The sequence below is a fragment of the Barbus barbus genome, assembly GCF_936440315.1.
Source record: "Barbus barbus genome assembly, chromosome: 48".
NCBI classification, from domain to species: Eukaryota; Metazoa; Chordata; class Actinopteri; order Cypriniformes; family Cyprinidae; genus Barbus; species Barbus barbus.
In genome coordinates this window covers 10,852,804-10,879,082 of record NC_136726.1, presented here as the reverse complement: position 1 = coordinate 10,879,082, position 26,279 = coordinate 10,852,804, and the positions used below count along the sequence as shown (strand labels likewise).

Here is a 26,279-nt window from a genome sequence, read left to right as displayed (position 1 = left end):
GATGCATATTTGTGCATTCATATTTTTGACGACCTATTTTCCTGCCCGCGTCTCCTCTCAGATGATACTGACTGTCATTTGTTCCGTTAAGGTGGTCGATCACAATGGATAGGGTGCATTCTTCCATGCGCAAACGGCTCTATAGCTTGCCACATCAGTTTGGACACAAGGGTGCTATGACTCGAGACTGCGAAGACAGCGACAAGGACACTCGGAGGAAAAGTGTCAAGATGAAGCATCTTCCCTCACCCTCCTCCACGGGGAGCTCTAAAGGTGTCAGCGAGGCCAAGAGCGGAGACGCGGAGACCGATTTGGGGAGACCCTTCAGAACCAACGTTAACGGCGACTGCCGGAGATTCAGAGGCAGCCTCTCTTCCATCACCAGTCGGCATGCTCCAGACGCGGATCTGGCGGAGCAGAGGTGCCTCATCGGGGATGCGAGCCCCGAGGACGACGGTCCCTTGGAGCAACCCGCACCTGAAGAGAGCCAGGGCGCGCAGGGCGACTGCGGCGACGGGGCACAACAGGCGCCCTCTGAAGAACAGTCGAGTTTCGTAAAGTTGGAAGGTATCGATCAAATCATGCCTGACGATGAGCGGCTGTACCAGGCGGGCTTTATGCACAGGCAGTTTGGCGCGATGCTTCAACCGGGGGTCAACAAGTTCTCGCTTCGAATGTTCGGGAGCGAGAAGGCGGTGGAGCGCGAGCAGGAACGGGTCAAATCTGCAGGCTTTTGGATCATTCACCCATACAGTGACTTCAGGTAATCTCATGTCTAATTATCGGCTATGCAAATGTTCCCACTGCCATCAGGCCTCCAGTAAGGAGCTCTCCAAAAATAAATGATTCTGTGCTTTGCTCACATGCCTGAGCAGATTAAATACAGCCCAGTCTTTTCATGCTTTTGTTTTTAAAAACGTTTTTTTTTTCTGTGTCCTTGAGCTTGCTGAGGATATTAAAATCAGGCCTGTGCTGTTGCATTCCCTAACCTCACCTGGTCATATCACCTCTTTCCTGTTTGAATGACATTGATACCATCCACATATTGCAAGGGCAAACAGTGTCACCAACGTCAGCAGTCTAGGAGTTTCTGTGATTGTTTTGCATTCATTGCGTGAAACTTTCACTGCACCAGCCACTAAAGTCAAGCGTAATCTCTCGCTTTACTGCATAGTCACACAATAAGTCACACAATCATATTTAGCCATTGTTCTCATGTTTTCACTCAAACAGAGCTGTCCGTTGCTGCATAGGCTGGGAAGTAGGGTGATCAAAATGGGTTAAAATGACGACGGGCATTATTGGGAGCAAACATCAGAGAGGATTACGACAACACAATTTATTTAATGGCACTCTGGTCCGAGTTGGAGGGGGACCAAATGGACCACATGGCCTTCGCACAGTCAGGACTTGGTGCTTCTAATGAGTGATTGGCACATTGTTTTGGATATCAGTCGAAATAAGATGTACGATCAGGGTCATATAGTGCAAAGGAGGACAATGTTGAATCAACACCAGAAATGAAAATTCTGTCAACATTTACTCAGGTCACCTGCATGACTTTCTTTCTTCACAGAAGAAGATATTTTAAATAACTGCTTTAGTCCATTCAGTGAAAATCAATGGTGTCCAAACGAAACCATTTTTGTGTTTTGTTTGGGCCCCATTGACTTCCATTATATTTGGCCAAAAAACAACCAAATATATTTTCAAAAGATCTTTTTTGTTGTTGTTGTTCCACATATAAAATGAAGTCATACAGGTTTGAAATGACATAAAGATGAGTAAATGATGACAATGTTCTTTTTTGTTTTGTTTGTTTGCTTGTTTGAACTACTCTTTAGTTTTTTTTTTACCGCAGATTGTTTTACACAAAAAAAATACAATTTCAGTCTTTCTTCTAGTAATTTTAACATTATAACAGTGTCACTTGTCAATTCTGTTGAATTATTTGTTAAATTTACTAGCTATTTCTTAGTGAAAATAGTTTTTTGTTTTTTTTTACAGTGACTTGAAAAAAATGGTGTAGAAACAATTTTCACTCAGAAATTTCTAGTAAATCACAATTAATTACAAAGAAAAGGCAGTGAATAAAACATGAAAATGTTCAAGTAGAAAGAGTAAAATAGTGTTTTTTATACTCCAATAATATTTTTGATTTGAAAATCATTTTTACAGTGTAGAAAAATGGAAAAGGTACTGGTAAATCTGCCAGCACATTATCTGTTGTATTTCATTTACCCCTAATATACAGGACAAATCAATATGTGATTCAAAATATGAGTAAAACACCTATAGAAAAAGATTAATACGGGAACTTATATTCATACTAACACAGTACATTGGACGCTTTTTTTTTTCTTTTTTTTTACAGATTTTCTTAGAATATTTCCCTTTAATATGTACTGGCAAAACCATCCAAAAAGCATCTGTTAACTCAAACTTCAGTTTTGTGACTATATATATAAGATGTTATTTCAGGAAGCATCTAGACCTGTTGAGTACCAAATGACCACAGCAGCAGGTGATTTGTAAAGTTTCACCTGTCACAAGAGTTACCGTCCTTAGTCGTCTGGCATTTTCAGGTGTCATTTTCACATTTGCCCTTGTCTCCTTCCTCTTGCACTTGCTTCATCCCTCTCTCCCCGTGCTCTCTGACCTTCCTCCCCTCAGCATTGTTAGGGAAGGGGATGGGTGATGTAGGGACGTCCATTTGCTGATAGCATCACCTGGTTGATGCAGAAAACGAGAAGAGAGTGTCAGAATGTGGATGGAGGCTGTTGAGAGGGGGGTGGAAGGTTAGCATCAGTGTTCAAGGGGTTCTGGAATAAGGGAAGCAAAGAGACGTGCTTTTTTAATGAATCACCACAGAGCAGCTCTGTTCTGCAGCGCATTTGGAAAGAGTAGGAAACAATTTTCTGCTAAACAATATGGTGCATCTCATCATCTCTTCATTAGCTTCAGCTGAAAATGAAAGCAGTGCTCTCTCACAGAGCTAAACATTTCCGTCATTTAGAGCAGTGGAGTCACGCAAGCAAACATTTCAGCCTGTTTATTAAATTATAGACTAAACGTAATACTTCAATGGATGTGAATTTCTGTGATTTGCTCAAACAATACTTTGTGTTTCTTCAACGTTATGCACTGGTTAGGTTTTAGTCAAACTAACATATGTTGTGTTTTAATTTATTTTTTAAGGCTTTTTATAGACATTTTATAACAACTTTTGAAGGATCATGAAACTTAATAGCAGATGTTCTCAGATACAAGTTGCAAATTATTAAAAATAATGATATCACATATTATTCTGAATATCAGGAGAATGGTGTTTATGGTTTATGATTTTTTTGATCCATTTTGTTGTTACAGTTTAAAAGCGTATCAATGTAAAATCTGACTTTTTTATTAATAAAAAACAGTATCTTACAACAGTTTTCATAAGAGTTACATAAAAGATATGTGAACCTATCATTTAGAAGAGAGAAAAAACAAAGAAATCTGATAGTTATACTAAAATAAATATAACTCTAACATATTACTAAAATGTCAGCCAACACACGCAAATATGCATTCATACAATAACATACAGACACAAATACACCAGAAAGTCACCTATTTACTGGGATTTGTTTTAAATATTTCTTCATAATATTATAAATAAATTGCTTTTGCCCTTCATAAAAATCTGAATTGTGACTGGTCGAGTCGCGGAGAAATGTATTACATCATTAGATTCTCCACACTAGGAACGCAATACACAAGTACAAAACAGCAAAAAATACAAAAACGCACAGCGTTCAGGATTACGATTTTTGTGTGCAACACTTCACATTGTTTGTTTTTTCTGAACATATTTCACCTACTTGTGTATTTACGCGTATATTACGACCCCCTTTCACACAGTAATACCAGTAAATTGCTGTAAATCACTGGAACGATTTGACCGGTAAATACAAAAATGCGCTGTTTTCACACAGGCAACACTATTCTGTCTTTTCTCCAGTACACACACATCCACAGTCCACACACACAGCGGTCTCCAACCCTGCTCCTGGAGAGCTACCATCCTGAAGATTTCAGCTCCAACCCCAATCAAACATACCTGAACCAGCTAATCAAGGTGTTCAGGGCTACTTGATAATTACAGGCAGGTGTGTTGCAGCAGGGTTGGAACTGAAGTCTGCAGGACAGTAGCTCTCCAGGAGAAGGGTTGGAGATCCCTTCTTTCAACTGTGTGCTAGTTTTTTTTTTTCTGAGTAGTTCTAGTAAAAGTGATGAAGATGTTTTAAATGTTCTTCCTCAGTTTTACAATCAGGCTGTAATGTTAAAATTTTTTTATGAAAACCCATTTGATTGGTTCATAATAGCGTTGTGTGCATGATAATGCGGATGTTTGAGAGTTTGTGGTCATACGGTGATATTTTTGAAATGCAGCAGAGGGCCCTGTTTCTTTCATCTCTATAGTTGTAGATCTTGGTTGAGTTCCCTTTCTCAAGGGAAACTCAAAAAGGCCAAAAGTGACAATAGTTAAAGAAAGAGCCTTAAGGCTATATGAATTCAGTTTTTTTGTTTGTTTTTTTTTGCATGACGGCGGCATGACAGTCACCCAAGTGAATCATGGCAATACTCTTGCATAAACCTATTATTATGTACCCAACACATTAGCTTTCTGCAGGGGACTCCAGCGGCCAGAGTGACTGGTTGAGCTGTGGTGCAGAGCGTTCGGATGATGGCTAGATCTGGTGAGTAGAGTTGACACAGATTCCACTGAGAGATCATCACAATTGGAGGGATGTGGCTTGGGAAAGACAATTAGGACTCATAATATGCTAAGCAGCAACAGATAGAGAAGGAGAATAGAGAGTGTATTTTTGGCAGATTGTAACAGAAAGCTGATTATTGCAAAGGCTTTTGTTTGGATGAAATGTGTTCCCACTGCTGTCATTTAACAGTGGCTCTCGTCTGTTAGTTGATTTTTAGCCTAAATAGAGCCGTTAAAGATCCACACAACTTCAAAATGAAGGGGAATCACAACTAACACACAAACCAAATACCTTTTTAGCAGAACTATCTTCACTTTTCCAAGCTTTCTCAAGTTCTTACCCACTGGTGTCCATTTTATATTGCAAATGATATTGAATAATGCCTCTTGTGGTTTCTAGTGTATGTTCTTATGATATATCATTTGTTTACACATGTGAATTGAGAAGAGAATAAGGTCTATGATGTGGTTACAGTGATACTATGGTTGATGTGATAGACATTGGATATTCGCAATACAATTTCTGATCTAGTAACAGCGTGAGTTGACAGTTGCATATCCATATTGCATTTACAGTATAGACAGTAATATAGATATGATGGAATCTTACAGGCTATAATATAATCCGGAGATTAAGTGGACCAAGAAAATGCTGTGATGTGATGTGATATGATTAGATTACTAAATAATTGGTTTTGTTGTTTTTTTCATTCATTTTCTGCACTGATTATTATATTTATTGCTTTATTTATTTTATATATATAAAATTATTTATTGAAAGAATTCATTGTTCACTACATTTATTTACCTCTCTTGGTATCAGTGTGCCGCTTTTAGTCCTTGCATAAGAGTATGGTACAAACAGTTCAGCACATGTTGCTGTAAAACTTATTCTTTTGCCTGCTTTGACCACTGGAGCATCTGTCCAAGGGTAAATGTCAATGGAAAATCCTTTATAATCTGAAAACTGTCTGGAAATAATCTGGCAGATTTAGTGACACTTCCTATAGATGGTTTGTTCTTGTTTAATCTCCTCCAAAGCTCATTTCAAGCAATGTAAAATAGAGCCCTGCAATGCAGAATTAGTATTTTTCCATTTGGTTAAACCCAGATTTTATATTACATTTAAAAGTAGGTATTTAACATATATGTGATTACAGCATTAACTTGCCAGAAAAGAAGCAGATATAATATAATATTAGCATTATTTGGATTCTATTCCTGATGTATTACAGTAAATTTGAGTGGGACATATCATAAGGCTCATCTTTCATTTATTTTAAATTAGCTGGTATGTTAAGATAATATGATGCTAGTTTCTGGTCAGTTGAAGGTGGTTTTGGAGAGGGACATTATCATTTTGAGAATTTAATTAGTCAAAGTTAATATTCAGTCAGTAATATTTTGCCCACTTTTTTGGTTTTAACAGACACATAGTTGACTGTAAACACGTTACTGGGTCATTCTGTCAAATTAACCGAATTTCAGAAACTTCCCTGGCTCAGATTTTTAAATTTGTTCGTATTCAGAAGCTAGACAGACATAAATAGTGATGAAAACCAACATTTTAAAATGCCATTGAGGAATATTTACTATTTTGTATTAATTAATAATAATACAGTAATTGTGGCAATTTTGTAGAAATGGTCAAATAGCCATTTTCACCTGAGGTTTGAAGCCAAATTGCAGAGGGGTAAAAATTACTTTAGAAAGACCATGGCAGCATCATTATTGTATTTTTACACAGAGATTGGCAGGTCTGTTAGTAAAATCAGTTGACACAATACTGGTTGCTTTATATGCCAGTGGTGGCAGTTTTTTCCCAGAGTTTGTGTGTTTTAACTAAATAAAAGTATTTAAGGTATGTCAATATTCTTTTAGAAACTGGTTCTTAACAAATTTATCATTTGGTCTCTTCATTTTTAAAGCCCTATATTTTATTTTTTAATTAATTTTTTTACATACTGCCAAGTATGGTGACCCATACTCAGAATTTGTGCTCTGCATTTAACCCATCCAACGTGCACACACACACAGCAGTGAACACACACACACCGTGAACACACACCCGGAGCAGTGGGCAGCCATTTATGCTGCGGCGCCCGGGGAGCAGTTGGGGGTTCGGTGCCTTGCTCAAGGGCACCTCAGTCGTGGTATTGAGGGTGGAGAGAGCGCTGGACATTCACTCCCCCCCACCTACAATCCCTGCCGGCCCGAGACTCAAACCCGCAACCTTTGGATTACGAGTCCGACTCTCTAACCATTAGGCCACGACTTCCATATGGTTTAACAGAGATGTGGGGATTTCAATCTGGCTGGTTGAGTAAATTACATTTTTCACAAATTCATTGGTCAAAAATCGCCTTTAAAGATGTCCAAATGAAGTTCTTAGCAATGCATATTACTAATCAAAAATTTAAATTAAGTTTTGATATATTTACAGTATGAAATTTACTAAATATCTTCATGGAACATGATCTTTACTTAATGTCCTAATGATTTTTGGCATAAAAAAAATCAATAACTTTGACCCTTACCATGTATTTTTGGCTATTGTTACAAATATACCCCAGTGACTTTAGACTGGTTTTGTGGTCCAGGGTCACAAATGTGGGTCACTTTGCTTACAGTGATGTCTTTTTAATTTTAAAGAGGAATGTCTGATGAACAAATATTGTTTAAACTAGGAATGTTTCTCTCTATTAAAACAATTGCAAGGAACAGATGTTTGAGTGCCATAAATAGTCTTTTACCAAAGTTTGCATGCCTGTAACTTAAGAAGCATTAAAGATACTGTATCTCAATATCCTATGAGATTTTACTTCTTAAATTAGATTCTTGGATTCTAGTGCAAAGCCATTTAATATTATGGCTTTATTTTTCATTTATGTATTTCTTTGACCAGAAACAAAATATCAAAATTAAACTTTTTAGCCTCTGAGGACCTCTGGTTGATTTGACATGGAATGGCCCAGTTCTTTTCATATGTTTATGGTTGTTTATGCTAATATGACTGCAGATAACAGTAACCTTCAGTCATGATCCAATACTGTGCGAGATCATGGTTAATCTGCTTTTTATTATTTCTGCAGTCATTTCAGAAGCAATTTGTTAGTGAAGAAAACACAGTGACCTATTTATACAAAAAAAAGGGCCTAAAATCGAACTGAGTGTTTTTTTTCTAGTCCGTGGTATCAAACAACATTTAATCCCACCGGACAACTCTGAAATGCTGAGAGCCTCGTTCTCTCTTTTCAATCCATACCGAGCTGAACGGTTTATCAACCCTCTGTGTGATCGATTACAACTCCGCAGCAAAGGACTGGAATCTAGTAACCAACCAGCTCTCTACCACAGTATAAATGAAGAAGGCTAATCTACAACTTCAGTTTTTGGTGTACAAAAAGAATTAGCATGTGGGGAAAAGAGCCAGGCAAATACTGTAAAGCAGCATGAAATATTAGTAGCATTATTGAATGGTTCGCACAACCAAAAAAAGGCTCATTTTGGTATGTCAGGGCCAATGGGATAAGTAATGCTGCGTTCAGCAATTATGGCAGCTTGTTTTTGTGTAAACGTTTCACACAGCAGATCTTTTATTGATGAAATGGCGGTCTTGCCAGAGGTCTCCTGGATGTCTTCCAGCCCCTTTCATTTACATACGTACGACACATCCAATTACCAAACAGGGAACTCATCCATAAACGAGAAGTAATAGCCCAACCAGACAGCCAGCCATTTCCAGCGTCAGTCAGGGACTGAGCTCATGAAGCGTTCTCAAGAAATCCTGAGTGCGCTTTTTAGATTAGTGTTTCTGATTACGGACATCATAATACTTATTTTGAGGAAATGATGGCAGAAGATTACATGCATTTGGCAGATGCATTTATCCAAAGCTACTAACTGCTTGCAAGGCATGTATGTTATCAATTATATTCCTGGGGATTGAACCCGTGACCTTGGTGTTGCTAGCGCATTAGGTTAGCTACAGAACTGGTTGGTCTTAAATATGCTATTGTTTCTTTTTTAACCTATACACAAATAGATTTAAAAGGTGTTTCAGGAAGTATAATAATGTTAATTTTATATTTCTGTCAAGTATACAAAGTATGTTTTATTTATTAAGTATTATTTATGTTCTATAATACCATTTTGTAATATTTTGAAATTTTAAATCTTCAGTTTAAGTTTTAGTCATTTTTTTACGTACATTTGTCATTGTTTCATTCTCTCACACACACACACACACACACACATATATATATATATTTAGTTTTCATTTATTTTTAAGTTTAAATTTGAGTAATTTTAGTACTTGAACTTTTTTTAGTCAGTCAAAACCAACATTTCATTTGTTTTTAATTGTTATATTTTAAGTTTCTAATTTTTATATTTTATTTTATTTCAGCTTTATCTCAATTACTGAAAGTGATTTGAAATAGTCTTTGTTTTAGTTAAAAACAAGACATAATATGGTAAATAATTAATTTAAAATTTTTTTTATTATTTACTATGGTTTTTATAAAATAAAAATGTGTAATGTTAATTATGTATTTAATAATGTTAATTAATAATGATAATAATTATATTATATTACATTTTTTATATTTATAGCATTTATTACTATTATCAGTTATTATTGATATTCATTATTTACTACTATTATATCTATAAATAAATGTATTATCCAGTTTTCTAACTTGTAGGGTCCATTTTTCAGCTAAAAATGTTTCTGTACATGGGTCTCTGCAATACAGAATTTTAAGAAAAAGCACTTAATTGTAATTTATAATCTTTAAATGCCTTTATTGGTTAATGGTTTCAAAGGTCGTGCAGACTCCTCTGGTCCAAAGGCATTAAATAAACACTTTGTCCATTTTATGTCGTCCAGGTTCTACTGGGACTTGATCATGCTCCTGTTGATGGTGGGCAACCTGATTATCATCCCCGTAGGCATCACCTTCTTTAAAGATGAACACACCCCCGCCTGGATAGTCTTTAACGTGGTCTCTGACACATTCTTCCTGGTTGACCTGGTGCTGAACTTCCGCACAGGGATCGTCAAAGAAGACAGCACAGAAATCATCCTGGACCCTCAGCAGATCAAGGTGAAGTATCTTCGGAGCTGGTTCGCCGTGGATTTCATCTCCTCCATCCCTGTGGATTACATCTTCCTCATTGTAGAGACACGCATCGACTCGGACTTCTACAAGACAGCACGAGCGTTGAGGATTGTGCGTTTCACTAAAATACTCAGTCTCCTTCGGCTGCTGAGATTGTCCAGACTCATTAGATACATCCACCAATGGGAGGAGGTAAGATGCACCTCTATAGACTCTTAGATTGGTATAAATCTATCACAAATATATAAAACAGTTTTTTGTTGGCTTGTGAATGTTGAAAAGGAAATGAACTGTGATATGAACCTTGTTTGATATTCCCGTACCAATAAGGGAGCAGCCCATGGTTTCTTTTGGTGGTCCTGAAGCAATATTTCTGTCAAACAAATATACTCATTCCTCATAACCACAAACCGTAATATAAACCAGATTTAAAATAAAAATTCTGCCATCGTTTACTCACCCTTGTGTTGTTTCAGAGATTGCTGAGGAATGGGGATTTGGGCTGTTGTAGTCAAAAATGACAAAAAATATAAAAGTACCATAGAAGTAAGAAAAAACTGCTTATTTAATTATATACACTAATGTTCAAAAGTTTTTTTTTTCTTGAAAGGAATTAATGTTTTTATTCAGCAAGTATGTATTATGTAAATTATGCAAAGACATTTAGAATGTTACAGAAGATTTCTATTTCAAAGAAATGCTGTTCTTTTGAACTTTCTGTTAATCAAAGAATCCTGAAAAAATGAATCACGGTTAAACAGCAAAAAACATTTTCAAAATTGATAATATTAATGTTTCTTAAGCAGCAAATCTACTTAATAGAATGATTTCTGAAGGATCATGCGACACTGAAGACTGGAGTAATGATGCTTTGCAATCACAGGAATAAATTACTTTTTAAAATGTATTAAAATAGAAAGAGTTATTTTAAATTTGAATAATATTTCACAATATTGCAGTTTTTACCGGTGAACATAAAAGACAATGTGGCACCTTTAGGTTTGAAACAACCTAAAATAAATGCACACGTTGGCAGAAATTTATTTTGGATGGACTGTTCTTTTAATTACCTCTAAAATCATAGGGAAATTATTGGTAACAGATAACAGTGAGGCTGTTCTAGGACCAACAATGGAGCTGATCCAAGAACACATCCTACTTGTTAAAATCACGGTCAGCAATTATAGACAGAAGGTCACATTAACTTCACAGTCGTATCTGAAACTCAACGACTGCTTTGCCATCACGTGGATTTAATTTTAGCTCTGCCAAAGAATAGCAGCTTCTAAATCAAGCAGCAATTAGCCATGATTACAGGCAGCAATGTGTTACTCAACCTAACCATTGTTTGTCCATGGCAAAGTTAAAAGCGTGCACCATGACCCTTTAATTGCTTCGATCCCTCAACCTTGCGAGTTAACGGAAATCTATTGGATTCCGCACTTTAATTACTGCTATTTGGGAACGCCGCCTTTTTGTACATTAGGGGTGGTGCATCGGTGCCGTTATGGATTGTGGGTAACATCAGCCTCTCGTTTGGCCTCCCACTGATCTCCTAGGAACTATTAGTGACATTAGCAGAAGAGATACAGTACCTTATGTAATACTCCACAAGCCCAGCGTTGTGCTACTAAAAAACATCTTAAGGACAATGTGGCCTAGAACCGAGTGAGGATTAAATCTTAATTGTGACCCAATGCGGCATATTCTAGTTCACATCTCTGACCTCTTTTCCTTTTAGATTTTTCACATGACCTATGACCTGGCTAGTGCCATGGTGCGCATTGTGAATCTCATTGGAATGATGCTGTTGTTGTGCCACTGGGACGGATGCTTGCAGTTTCTGGTGCCCATGCTTCAGGATTTCCCTTCAGACTGCTGGGTGGCCAAAAACAAAATGGTGGTAAGTTTGAGGGGCCGATCTATGTCTGTTTTCTCTTTATTTTCCATTGGCTCAGCTCCCAATGATTTATTAATCCCAACATCCATATTTTCAGGTTATTCTAAAAAAAAAAAAAAAAACCTGCAAATATAAAACAGAATAAATGACCCAGATGGAACATTTTGAATTATAGAAGGCTGTTTCCACCTCGGAGTTAAAAAAAAGTTATGAGATTAAGTTTACAGTAAGAATTAAAGTCACATTTTGAGTCACAATTGCAAGAAACAAAGGCACAATGGCAAGATAAAAAGTTACATTTAGATATAAAGTTGCAATGAAAAGAAATAGTCACAACTGTAAAATATAAAAGTCCAATTGCAAGATATGAATCACAATAATGACACCATGAAGTGGCAATTATGTGATGTCAGATTTTGTGATATAAACCACGTTGAAAAAATATAAAGTTGCAGTTATGAGAATTACAATTAAGAGAAATAAAGTCAGAGTTAAAGGAAATAGTTGCAGTTTTGAAATGTTAAGTCAAATTGCAATATATAAAGTCACACTGCAAGATAAAAAGCCAGTTTATGACATATAAAATCAGATTATGCCATATGAAACCACACCGTGAAATATAGAGTTGCAAATACAAGAAACAAAAGTTACAATTACAATTAACAAAGTTACAATAGCAAGCCACATTGTAAAGTATAGAATCACAATTGGGAGATATAAAGTCAGAGTTAAAAGAAATATATGTAATTTTGAGATATAAAGTCAAATTTTGATACATAAAGTATTATAAGTTACAAAGTCAGACGATACAGTTGCGAAATATAAAGTCAAATTGCAAGATAAAAAGACATATGAAGTCAGAGATATGAGAAATTAAGTGGCAGTTATCAGATAAAAAGTCAGATTATGCAATATAGGGTTACATTGCGAAATATTAAGGCACAATTATGAGAAACAAAGTTGCATTTACAGAAACAAAAGTTATAGTTATGAGAAACATGAGTTACAACTGCAAGATAAAAAGTCATATTATGAAATATAAAGTCACAACTGGGCAATACAAAGTCGTAAATTAAAAGTAAAGTTGCAGCTTTGAGATATAAAGTGACTTGTCACAGTATAAAGCTGCATTGTGAAATATAAAGTTGAAATTACAAGAAACAAATTCGAAATTACGAGAAACAAATTTGTGATTACAAGAAATTGTGTTGTAATTATGAAAAATAGTCAAATTGTGAGACAGAAAGCCACATTGTAATATATAAAGTCAGAATTATGACAAACAAGGTTATAATTACAAAAAAAATGTCAATTACTATAAACAACGTCGAAATAGTGAGATATCAAGTCGTAATTACTTTTAGGTTCTTTACTCTGAGGCTGAAAACTGGCAACCATATTGAACTGATATTGGTAAAAGTAATATTTTTGATTGAAATTAGGCCAGCTGCATCATATTCTGGACCTGCATGATAAGTATTTGGCCCAAAAGTGGCAGGCTGAGTGACTCATTTTGCTAAAAAACGAACACTGTCCATGACTATGCTTCATTAGCATTTGTAAAACAGTACCTTCTGCTGTCCTCCATCTTTTCATATCAAGAAAGCACATGCAGCGTTCGTAATGACCCTCCTGCTAAAGGACTTGATATTTCCCTTTCTCTCTCTCTCTCTCTGGCCTTTACTCCGGCTCCTTCTGAGTCCTGTCAGAAATATATAGAAACACTGTCACTTTTTTTCCAGTCTAACACTCTCTCGTGCTCTTTCTCTCACATTCTGTCATTCGCAATGCTATTTTCTCTCCTCTCGTTCTCATTGGTCCGTACCTTTGTTCCTTCACAACACGTTTTGTCCCTCTTTCATCGTCTCTCCTATTTCTTTTGCTCTCTATCACAATTGCCGTCTTTCATGCTTTGTAATTATATTCATGCTTTAATTTGGGTTCTTTTTTTTCTCTTTATCTCTTCCCCGCTTTCTCATTCTGTGCATCCCTCCCTTTCTCTCTGTCCTCACAGAATGACACATGGGGTCAGCAGTACTCTTACGCCCTGTTTAAGGCCATGAGCCACATGCTGTGTATCGGGTATGGCATGTACCCTCCTGTGGGCATGACGGATGTGTGGCTAACCATCCTCAGCATGATCGTGGGTGCAACCTGCTATGCCATGTTTGTGGGCCATGCCACCGCCCTCATTCAGTCACTGGACTCCTCACGCAGACAGTACCAAGAGAAGGTTAGTGAAAAAAAGAGGAGATGATGAAATCAGCTGGGTCTGAGAGGCTAAAGTGTGGATATTCGCATGCATTGTGATGTAAAAATAATTGTTTTATTACAGAATAATCTAATGAAAGGGAGCTTGGGGCAATTTCTTCACTCATAATTAAGCTAATGATGATACATACTCTGCTCAGTTAAATTTGTGTTTTTATCATCAAAAATTGAGGAATATTATTTGAGGATTTATTTTGGGATGTTAATGCATTTGGAACCCATTTCATATCTATCTTATTTGATGGTTAAAAGTTGCTAATGCTTTTACTGGAAGCTACCATTTTATCATGGCTCTGAAGTCAGGGACCATTGTAACAGTATTTATAATTACTAGTTCATAGTTATGAAGTAAAAATATAAAAATGAAAAATATATATATATAATTATTAAAAAAAGAAAAAGAACATAATATAGCCTATGTAATATTATATGTTGTTAATGTTGTTAAATAATTTATTGCTAAATAATATCCAATTAAATAAATTGTAATAGGCTACATGAATATTAATTATATATTTTTTCATTTGTATATGTGCACATATTTACATATAAAAGTAGTATAATGTCATATATAAAGTATAATTGGGGCTGCTAATATTTTTATGTATTTAAGTATTTCTGATCAAAAATAGTTAAAACAGTAATATTGTGAAATTATAGCAATTTAAAGTAACTGATTTCTATGTTTTAAAATATAATTTACTCCTGTGATTGACATTTGAAATTTACAGAACCCATTAATCCAGTCTTCAGTGTCTCATGATCCTTCAGAAATCATCATTTTAATCATTTCTTATTATTATCAATGTTAAAACTTTTTGTTTTGCCTAATTTTTTTGTGGAAACCATAATCTTTTTTTTTTTCAGGACTTCTTGATGAATAGAAAGTTCAGAAGAACAGCATTTATCTGAAATATAAATATTTAAATATTATAATATAATGAACCTTGCTTAATAAAATTATAAATTAATTTTAAAAAATATCTTACTAACCCCAAACGTTTAAAAGGTAGTGTATATTATATTATATTATATTATATTGTATTGATGGTGCATTTAAGTTTCAAACATATAACTGTTTATTAAACTAAATGATGAGGTAGGATAGTAGTAGTTAAAATGTTACAACTGTCTTCTATATTCCTTTTATAGTTGTAGAAAATATATGCAAAAGGAAAAACCTTTCCTGTAGCACAAATAGTAGAGCATGGCGCTAGCAACGCCAAGAGGTCATGGGTTCGATTCCCAGGGAAAGCAAGAGCTGATAAAATGTAAAAACTGTAGCTTGAATGCAATGTAAGTCGCTTTGGATAAAAGTATCTGCTAAATGCGTAAATGTAAAAAAAAACAAAAATACTATCTTTATTGGCAAGCCAGCAATTAAGGCAAAGATCATTTTAATGAGGGTGGGCAGCTGCCGTTTCCCACTTTATTGAGCATTGTAAAGATTTCCCAGCAGACGAAATTTCTTCACTCCGAGATCCGAGAACGCCTTTGAAGTCCTGTTTAAAAATAGAAAAACCAGGGTCGCAAACAGACGAGCGGAGAGAAAAATGGAAAACGACGAGGGTTTGTGAGTTTTGAGCGGTTCGTGAGTCCTGGAGGTCTCTGACCTCTGCGGTGAACGATACGCGGTTTTATCGTGTCTGTAAGTGTGCTGGAGTGGTAATTGAACTGTTGTCATTTTCTATGAGAAGAAAATACAAGTGCTTTGACCTCTGCTGTATTCAAAGATTCAAGTCAATTCAGCCCGACTGCGGTTGTCGAGGCAACTTGCATTGTTCATACAGAAGCGCGTATTGATGTGAGGTTTCCTCCTCTTTCCTCTGCGGTGTTTGGAGCGAGTGTTTTGTTTTCTCGAAAGCTGAATGCATGAAGGCCAACGCTTTTGATTATGGTTTCACAGTACATGATTTACAGTTCCTCTCCACATCTGTTCGAGAGGGTTTTGAAGACACAAACACAAGGAGAGAGAGAGGAAGATTCGTTTAGGGAGAGTTCAGCAGGGATAAAAATGTCTGAAGTTGTCAATTTGTCCTGTTAAGTTAGCTGCCGATTTCATTACCTGCTGTATTTGGGCTTCCACACCACTCTCCTCAGTGTCAATGCGATTACCAGCATCCATTTCCAGAAAAAGGACGAATTCCAATGACACACTTTTTTCCCCGACACCATGAAGCATGCTCGCCTTATGCTGGCATTTCGGCGAGCGACTTCACACCCTCGCCGGGATTCGCAGTTGAAACCTAACTGTATAGCGTGACATTTTTTCCTGTTGTTTGAACTCTTCTTGCTGGCTTTGTCCCCTGACCTTGAATATGATAATAGAAGAGCCACTCGGAGAGACCGAGGAGATGTTCACAGCTGACATGGCAGGAACATTAGCATGTGGTGAAGGGCACATTGGAACCGGCTACTGTCGACAGCCGAGACAGGAATTCATGGAGAGAGACAGCAAAATGGCTAGTGACAGAACAAAGTTTATTAGAAAGGACAGCAGAGGCGTAACATCGCCGAGCCGCAGTGCCGCAGATGCTCTCTGCCGGTTTCGGAGACACAAATGAAATAACAAAGAGACACTACAAGGGGATCGTGGGTAAAATAAACCCTATCAATACTGTACGTCCTTCCTTGAAGTGAAAGAGACAGGCTTGGAGAGCGGGACAAACAGAAAGACAATGATAAATGGGGAGATGGCCGCTGATGTGAAAATACTGCCGAGCTTTGCAAATGGAGCCTGGCTGCTGTAAATATGAAGCCGGACAGTTACACTGACCGAGCTATTGTTTTGCTGGAGATTTAGTCAGTATTTATTTATTGGTAGCTGTGACCACCTCATTGTCTACAGACGGTTTAAAGCCTATTCCCACCTAATCATAAAATCATACATTACAAGACTTTAAAAAAGTCAATTGATTACTAAGAGCTTCTTTGTTCCAAGTACAAAAATATTGGAAAGTGTAGTTCCATTGTAAGGTGATGGTATCATATATCATATAATATCACAGTACTTTGACATATACTACGATAATTAATAATTACCATACTCGTACCATTGTGCATATGCAAATGATTAATATGTTAGAAAGGTGCCGTAAAAAATAATGTGATAATGATCAAAATTCTTTAGTTGGAAACTAGCTAATTTTTTATTTTTGCTTTGCTTTGTGTTTTGGTATTTGTGTATGTTTTGTTTGATTTTGTTGGGGGTTTTTTGTTTGTTTTTTCTTTTGATTTTTGTTGTGCTTTCTATGCTGATTTGTTTTGTTTTGTTTCACAGTACTTTGAAATAAACTATGATAATGAATAATTACCATACTCGTACCATTGTGCACATGCAAATTATGATGTTAGAAAGGTTCATTTAATTTCATTGTTCATTTTGTGATGAACACTTTTTTTTCTTTCTTTGCTTTGCTTTATTTTTTGTTTTTATGTGTGTGTATGTTTTGTTTGATTTTGTTGTGTTTTGTTTGGTAAAAAGTTTACCAAATAAGCCTGGCTTATTTAAGCTAGTCTGACTTATTTTGAACCAAATCAAATGACAATAAGTCAGACTAAATGAAATAAACCTGTCTTATTTGGTAAACTTGTTTGGAACCAATCTTTGATTTGGCAATAATCCTAAAACTCTACTGGATAATCTAAGAACAGGATAAACTGGAATTTCTCTTTTTGTTTGTTTGATTTATCTATCCATCTATCCATCTATCCATCTATCCATCCATCCATCTATCTATCTTCTTGATGTTATTCGGTTTCATATTTGATCCCACTAGGGTTTTTAAAAAATGGTTTCAAATGGTTATAGAAATCTCATTAGCATTTCTGTCCACATTCCTCTCAATTTTTTTTGACTATTGTTGCTTAACATGTAGATAAATATGTAATATTCAGGTTGATAATTTAGTGTATATGTCATTTGTACAGTACAAGCAGGTGGAGCAGTACATGTCGTTCCATAAACTTCCCGCAGACATGCGGCAGAGGATTCATGATTACTATGAGCATCGCTATCAGGGGAAGATGTTCGACGAGGAGAGCATTCTGGGAGAACTGAACGAACCACTCAGAGAGGTTAGTAGTAACATATAAGCCAGTTAGTGTATACTTTCAATGCGTAGCTTGTATTCTAGTACTGAACAGTTCTATCCACTTACAGTATGTTGATATTCTTCATTTACAGGAAATCATCAGTTTTAACTGTCGAAAGCTTGTGGCTACCATGCCATTGTTCGCCAACGCGGATCCCAACTTTGTGACCTCCATGCTCACCAAGTTACGTTTCGAGGTGTTCCAACCAGGAGATTACATTATCAGAGAGGGGACCGTCGGCAAGAAGATGTATTTCATACAACACGGTGTACTAACTGTTCTGACGAAGGGTAGCAAAGAGACAAAGATCTCGGATGGGTCTTACTTTGGAGGTACGAAAACACTGATATTGACGGATTGGATGGTTTGATGCAACTTTCATTTCATTCTTTTTTTTATTCTTTAAGGCAGATCTTTTAGAAGCTAATGCAGATGAATTGGCATTTAAGTTGCAGCAAATAAGTTTGTGTTTTTATTAGAGAGGTTTCATGTGCTTAATGTTCAGGCTGGTACCACCATGTTCTTCAGTGTTATCGGCTGGTTCTCCCAGGGAACCAAATCAGTGAATGGCCACGCTTTCGGAGCCTGGGGAAATTCCTCACCCAGCATAAGTTAACCATTCATGAAATTAATTTCCTTCACAAGATTGAGGAAGGAGGGGAAGATAACAGTTTGAGTTGAGCCTTGTCATCAGAGGCTGTTCACTGCAGTTTTCTCATTACCATTGTACGAATCCACATAGATTTACTTTTTTTTTTGTCTTGTACATTTTCTGTTTTTAATTTTGGCATTTATGAAGGCATCATTTATATGTTGTCCATTATTAAATGCCTTTTAAATGACAAAAAATAAAATTTATTCACATTATAGTTTACCTTGCATGCAAATAGTGAGTCTACCAAACAAATCAACACGCTCTATTTTCTGAAGAAAATGAGGGTAATGCAAATATTTTGAAATAAATGATACACCACCTGGTCTCCGAATGCAAGCTAGCCTCTTTCCTGGCGTTCTGTGCCATTATAAACACTATTACTGTCTCCTGTGCGGTTCTGGGATCACAACTAAGTAGTTTGTGCTATCAGTGAGCTGCAGATTTAGTCAAGAAAAAAAATGTCATCATATTTTCCAAAAAAAAAAAACTTTCCTTCTGCCCAGGCTCATTTGAGGTCATTACATGTTCAACAAGCCGCTCATAATCTCTTTTCCTATAAACCCTGTGTGAAAGTGCAGAAAGGAGGAGCAGGCTGGATTCTGGCCTAGGACTGAGCCCACCCAGTCCCCATATGTCATCTGTTCTTTCTCTTGTCTATCTGGTTAAGTTGAGAATACAATACTAGTACACACTGCAAAGTATATGCTGTGTACTGTCCACTATTTTCCTATTTAAAAAAATAGAATGTGAAACAGTGCACAAAATTTAATATAATGCCATTCAAAATTTGATTTATTTTTAAAGAAGCAAGAATGCATTACATTGATCAAAATGTACAGCAAAGACAGTCATTTATATTTCAAATAAATGCTATTCTTGCTCTTCTCAGAGAATCTTGAAAAAACATTTCACAGTTTCCACAAAAATATTGAGCAGCAAAACTGTCTTCAGCATTGATAAACAACAACAAAAAAAATCTTGAGCTACTAATCAATACATCAGACCGATTTCTGAAGGATCATGTGAAAACTGGAGTAATGATGCTGAAATTTCAGCTTTGCCATTACAGGAATAAAATACATTTTAAATTATAGTTAAAATGTTTAATTTTAATAATATTTCACAATATTACAGTTTTTGCTGTATTGTTATCAAGTAAATGCAGGCTTGGTGAGCATAAGAGACTACTTTCAAAAACATTTCAAAAATCTTACCGAACCAAAACTTTTGAACGGTAGTGTATACAATTTATTTATTTGCATTTTTAATTCAGTTATTCCAATTACTATGTATTCAATTAATCTTAAAGAATTTTGTATGTGTAAAAATGTTGGCAGTCAAATAATCAAATAATCAGTTAAGAAGGAAATCACAGCAGATATCTCATGGCACTATATGATTGCTATGCTTTTAAACACCATGAAATATGAATGAGATTTATATTTAATGGTATATGAAAGAATAGCAATGGAAAGCCTCATAATAAAGTAAAAAAACATTGGTATTACTGTGGTAATGTGTTCAAAACCATGTTGACATGGTGCATTTTTATGCACCACGTCATTGATTCTTTATTTGTATTTCTCCACCTTCCCTGACCCTCACACCACCCTTCTCCCCCTTTCCACCTCAGGATGTGTGCTAGTGAGTGTATGTGCTCTGATGGAGTGGTTCTTGGCAGCATGTTCTTTATGACTCTGGCCATGACGACTAGACAGAGAGAAAAAGAGAATGAGAATAATCTCTACAGCCTCCTCTACCCCTCTGTCTTTCCCAAACAACACCACTTTATCTTTGAGGTTCTTGAAGGTCCAAAAGCAACTTATTAATCTCTATAGTATTCTTATTTTTCAGTACCCATCATTAATATCATCTGCACACATGCAAGCATGAAAAATATCTTCTAATTGGAAAGACTTAAAGACTGTCACACAACCAAAGTTCTACTGTTTAAGATGGCTATTTCATTGATCAGTTAGGTAGTAAGAAGGATTTTAACAATGTCCTTACAACCTTTCTGAGCCTTGAACATATCAGTTGCGTTGCTGTCTATGGAAGGTCAGAAAGCCCTCAAATTTCATGAAAAATATCTTAATTTGTGTTCTGAAGATGAACGAAGGTCTTACGGGTTTGGAACAACATGAGGGTGAATAATTAATGGCAGAATTTTCATTTTTGGGTGAACTATCCCTTTAAATAAATGTTCTTACTACTTAACCGATCAATGAAATAGCTGTCTTGAGCAGTAAAACTTTGTTTCTGTGACAGTCTGACTGCCAAAATGAACCTAAACACATGCTACATGTGTTATCCAATCAGAATTCAAATCAGTTCAAATCGATCAGAATATATTTTGAATTAGGTTTATTAATGTGTCATTGCCTGTTATAAGACATTATTAGATTTATGCTTAAAACAAGAAAAAACTGTGATCTAGTTTTATGCAATTCAGTGGTGAAGCTTTGTGGGAGTTGTCAAAGAATGCTTAGCAGCTTTAACTGTACAATTTCCATAAAGTTGAACATAGAATCATGCAAATTCACTTCTTTAGCTTTTAAAAATGGTATGAACTAGTCAGTGAACTTTTGGGAAAACAGTAAAACTGTATTTCTTAGGTGCGAAGTTGCGATACTGTCTGGGAACACCCAATTACCACATTAGTGTTGACAATTCCCTGTGTCCTCTCCTCAGACCTCCTGCTTGTCTGTCGCTTAGAAATGTCCTCTGCATTTGAGATAGAGCTTTTACTCTGTGATCTGACTGGACAGATGATGGCTGAGTACAACTCTAATCTGTCAAAATGGTATTTTAATGCTCTGGGCACAGATTAAAAAAGACCATTCAAAAAAAGCAACCTCAAAGTATATAAAGTCTGAGTCACTGCATTTACAGCAAGTATATTTAATTCATGGTTCCCACTATTGTGAATTTATGCACATATTAATAGTGCTGGAGTGCTCTAAATTTAAACATTTATGTTTTTAATGCTCAGTGAGGGGCTGGATACTAGGGTATACCCATTCATACATTCATTTATTTACGCTTCATTCTATTATTTATATACATAAACGTACATATATAAACTTGTAAAATTGTACATGTTCTTTCCGCATGGTTGCTCTTACAAGAAGAGTAGGATACATGTTCTTCCCATGTGGCTTTCAATTTGTTCATGTTGTAAAACGTCCACAGAGATCTGTTTGCTGACTCGAGGCAGAAGAACAGCCAGCGTGAGAGCAGACACATACTGTCGCCTGTACTCGCTCTCTGTGGACCATTTCAACGAGGTGTTGGAGGAGTACCCCATGATGCGGCGTGCCTTTGAGACCGTAGCCCTCGATCGGCTTGACCGCATAGGTGAGAGCTGTCAGTTCAATAGGCTCATGTTTTTCACAGCTGCTCTGAGATGTCCTTGAAGAGTGGAGAGTTTAAGTTTAAGTGGTCGCATCTTGTCCCTTGCTTTTATTGTAATTTTTTCATTTTGAAATCAACATGAATTGCAGTTTGCAACTCTTTTTACTCTCATAATGTGATGTATTATAATTGAAACAGTATATTTAATGAGAACATTTTCTGTTGGTTAACTTTAATCAAACAACCCTTGTGAAAAAATGTAAATTACCCCATGATTTACTCGCCCTCAAGCCATCCTAGGTGTATATGACTTTCTTCTTTCAGACAATACAATCAGAGTTATATTAAAAAATATCCTGGCTCTTCCAAGCTTTATAATGGCAGTGAATGGAGGTCGAGATTTTGAAGCTCAAAAAAGTGCATCAATCCATCATAAGAAGTGATCCACACAGCTCCGAGGGGTTAATAAAGGCCTTCTGAAGCAAATCGATGCATTTTTGTAAGAAAAATATCCATATTTAACACTTTATAAACCATAATATCTACCTTCCGCTAACTGTCATAGAGTGATCTCACCAGATGACATAAGCGTAGCGTAGCTCCGGTGAGACGAACACGAAGAGGAGAGAGCAAAACAAAACAGCAGTCATGAATTAGAAGTAGCCATGTGGAGCACTTTTTCTGATGGATGGCCGCACATTATTTTACTTCAAAATCTTGACCACCATTCACTGCCAGGGTGAGTAAATGTCCATGGAAAAGGAAAGTCAAAAGGCGAAAAAAAAAAAAATTTGATCCCCTGATGATTTTGCCCACTGACAAAGAAATGATCAGTCTATAATTTTAATGGTAGGTTTATTTTAACAGTGAGAGACAGAATAACAACAAAAAATCCAGAAAAATGCATTTCAGGTCAAAAAGTTATAAATTGATTTGCATTTTAATGAGTATTTAATAAGTATTATTAAGTATTTAATAAGTATGAAATAAGTATTTGACCTTTTCGCAAAACTTGACTTAGCACTTGGTGGCAAAACCCTTTTTGGCAATCACAGAGGTCAGACATTTCTTGTAGTTGGCCACCAGGTTTGCACACATCTCAGGAGGGATTTTGTCCCACTCCTCTTTGCAGATCCTCTCCAAGTCATTAAGGTTTTGAGGCTAATGTTTGGCAACTCGAACCTTCAGCTCCCTCCACGGATTTTCTATGGGATTAAGGTCTGGAGACTGGCTAGGCCACTCCAGGACCTTAATGTGCTTCTTCTTGAGCCACTCCTTTGTTGCCTTGGCCGTGTGTTTTGGGTCATTGTCATGCTGAAATACCCATCCACGACCCATTTTCAATGCCCTGGCTAGCTTCAGTGCCCTGGCCCTGACGATACATGGCCCCGTCCATCGTCCCTTTGATGCGATGCAGTTGTCCTGTCCCCTTAGCAGAAAAACACTCCCAAAGCACAATGTTTCCACCTCCATGTTTGATGGTGGGGATGATGTTCTTGGGGTCATAGGCAGCATTCCTCCTCCAAACACGGCGAGTTGAGTTGATGTCAAAGAGCTGGATTTTGGTCTCATCTGACCACAACACTTTCACCCAGTTCTCCTCTGAATCTTTGGCAAACTTCAGACGGGCCTGTACATGTGCTTTCTTGAGCAGGGGGACATTGCGGATTTTAGTCCTTCACAGCGTAGTGTGTTACCAATTGTTTTCTTGGTGACTATGGTCCCAGCTGCCTTGAGATCATTGACAAGATCCTCCCGTGTAGTTCTGGGCTGATTCCTCACCGTTCTCATGATCACTGAAACTCCACGAGGTGAGATCTTGCATGGAGCCCCAGTCCGAGGGAGATTGACAGTTATTTTGTGTTTCTTCCCTTTGCAAATAAACGCACCAACTGACCATTCCAGCCTTGTGTAGGTCTACAATCTTGTCCCTGACATCCTTGGACAGCTCTTTGGTCTTGGCCATGATGGAGAGTTTGGAATCTGATTGATTGCTTCTGTGGACAGGTGTATTATATACAGGTAAAAAATTGAGATTAGGAGCACTCCCTTTAAGAGAGTGCTCCTAATCTCAGCTCATTACCTGTATAAAAGACACCTGGGAGCCAGATATCTTGCTGATTGATAGGGGATCAAATACTTATTTCACTCATTAAAATGCAAATCAATTTATAACTTTTTAAAATGTATTTTTCTGGATTTTTTTGTGGTTGTTATTCTGTCTCTCACTGTTCAAATAAATCTACCATTAGAATTATAGACTGATAATTTGGGGTAAACGTACAAAATCAGCAGGGGATCAAATAATTTTTTCCCCACTGTATGTAGTTCTCAATAACATATAGAGTTCACAATAAGACAGTAAATTTTGTCAGCTTTGATTTTAATGTTGATAAGGCATGTAATGTTAATATTTTAATAATTTAAATAATATTTGTGTACTAGCATCATTTAAAATCAAATAAACATAAATTTTCCCTGCCTTACATATTGACATGTTTAAAGCTTAAATAAAAATACATTGAATTTATTATCCATGCATTTCTGTCTCCCTTTTATGTCCTCACAGGAAAACAGAACTCTGTACTCCAGCACAAGGTCCAACGGGATCTCAATTCCGGAGTTCTGAACTACCAAGAAAATGAGATCATCCAGCAGATTGTACAGCATGACAGGGATATGGCTCATTGTGCCCACCTCATGCAGACACCTCCTCCAGCTCCTCACCCAGCACCAACTCCATCTTCCTACACCCCCGTCATCTGGGCACCTCTTATTCAGGCTCCTCTACAAGCTGCGGCAGCCACCACTTCAGTCGCCATTGCCCTAACTCGCCACCCCCATTTGCCTCATACCCTCTTCCGACCCCCTGTCCCGCTGCTTGGCTCTCTAAAAGACCAACCAGGATATGTAAAAAGGTTCCCAACTGCACTTTCGAGTGCTGCTGCATTTGGTGGCTCCTCCTCAACCAGCTTGCAGTTCGGCTCTTGTATGGAGACCCCAATTCTGGACACACTCAGGACCGAGAGATCATCTACCTCCACACCACCGCCACCGTCCTCCAGCTCTCTACCATCCACCATCACAACAACAGTCACCACCACCACCTCCAACATCACAGAGTCTTCCTTCTACCCTCATAGACCCCTTGCTTCCCATGGGTCCAAAGACTTCAGTATTGCCCAGCTTCATTCTCAACCACAACTTCCTCAGGCCTCTTTCCCCGGCATTGCTGCATCTCTTCCTGGGTTCTTCCAACAAGGAGCAATTGGAGGAGAGGCTGTCCAGCTTGCAGTTCCCCCTGCATCCACCCTTACTCCTTTGATTGCGCATTCAGTAAGTCCAATCCTGACCCAACTGCATTCAGCTCAGCCAAATCCTCAACAAATAAAACCAATTCAAGATTTGAATAAAGTTGCAAGGACAGCCTCTCAGTCTCCTATAACAGAGTCCCCTGTCCGCCCCAGGAGCATAATTGAACAAGTCCCGAGTCCAACAAGTGTCCTGTCCCAACACGCTCAGATTGGTTTACAGTCCGATGTTCTTTCCCAGCTTTCCCAAGAACCATCTGCTCTTGCTTCCCTTGCACAGTATGGGTCTGGAAATGCATCTCCATGTGGCACACCTTCAGCCTGGAGCCCAACATGCCAGAGTCCTACAGTGGAGAAGATGAGAATGTCCGTGTACAGCCAGCCTGCTAGCATCTCTGGATCCCAAAGCTCACTCCTAACCACTCAGACACTCTTCCCACCGCCACCTCAACCAAGAGAAAGGGGCGGATCTCTAGTTGACCTACCTTTCCAAGACTTAAGCACCATTTCCATGTCTCTCCCCACCCCAGGACAACCTGAAAAATCCAGGCCGGTTGGAAGAGGCCCACAACCACCGGACTTATCCCATCACAGAGGATCTGCTTCAGGTTACTCACCGCTCCCATCACCCCCTCCCCTTATGAAACCATTTAGCTCAATACCCGGTCACTTTGTCCTATCAAGACAAACTTCCAAGTTGTCCATAACTCAGACTGGGTCCTCAGGTGGGTCACCAGCCCATGGATCTAGTGACAGGTCCACCCCTGGGACTCCAAGCTTGCACCCCAAATTCCCATCGAACTTGTGA

At 37.4% G+C, this 26,279-nt stretch overlaps 1 protein-coding gene across 1 annotated transcript; it reads left to right on the top strand.

The window, feature by feature from the left end:
* Positions 1-104: 104 nt before the first annotated feature.
* On the top strand, positions 105-26,279 carry LOC306866480 (potassium/sodium hyperpolarization-activated cyclic nucleotide-gated channel 4-like; the record flags this gene model as incomplete). The annotated part of the gene is made up of 8 exons (XM_079411716.1): positions 105-763; positions 9,654-10,077; positions 11,627-11,788; positions 13,800-14,018; positions 17,987-18,133; positions 18,243-18,483; positions 21,999-22,163; positions 24,730-26,279. The coding sequence occupies 8 exons, from the start codon at positions 105-107 to the stop codon at positions 26,277-26,279; spliced, it is 3,567 nt and encodes a 1,188-aa protein (XP_079267842.1).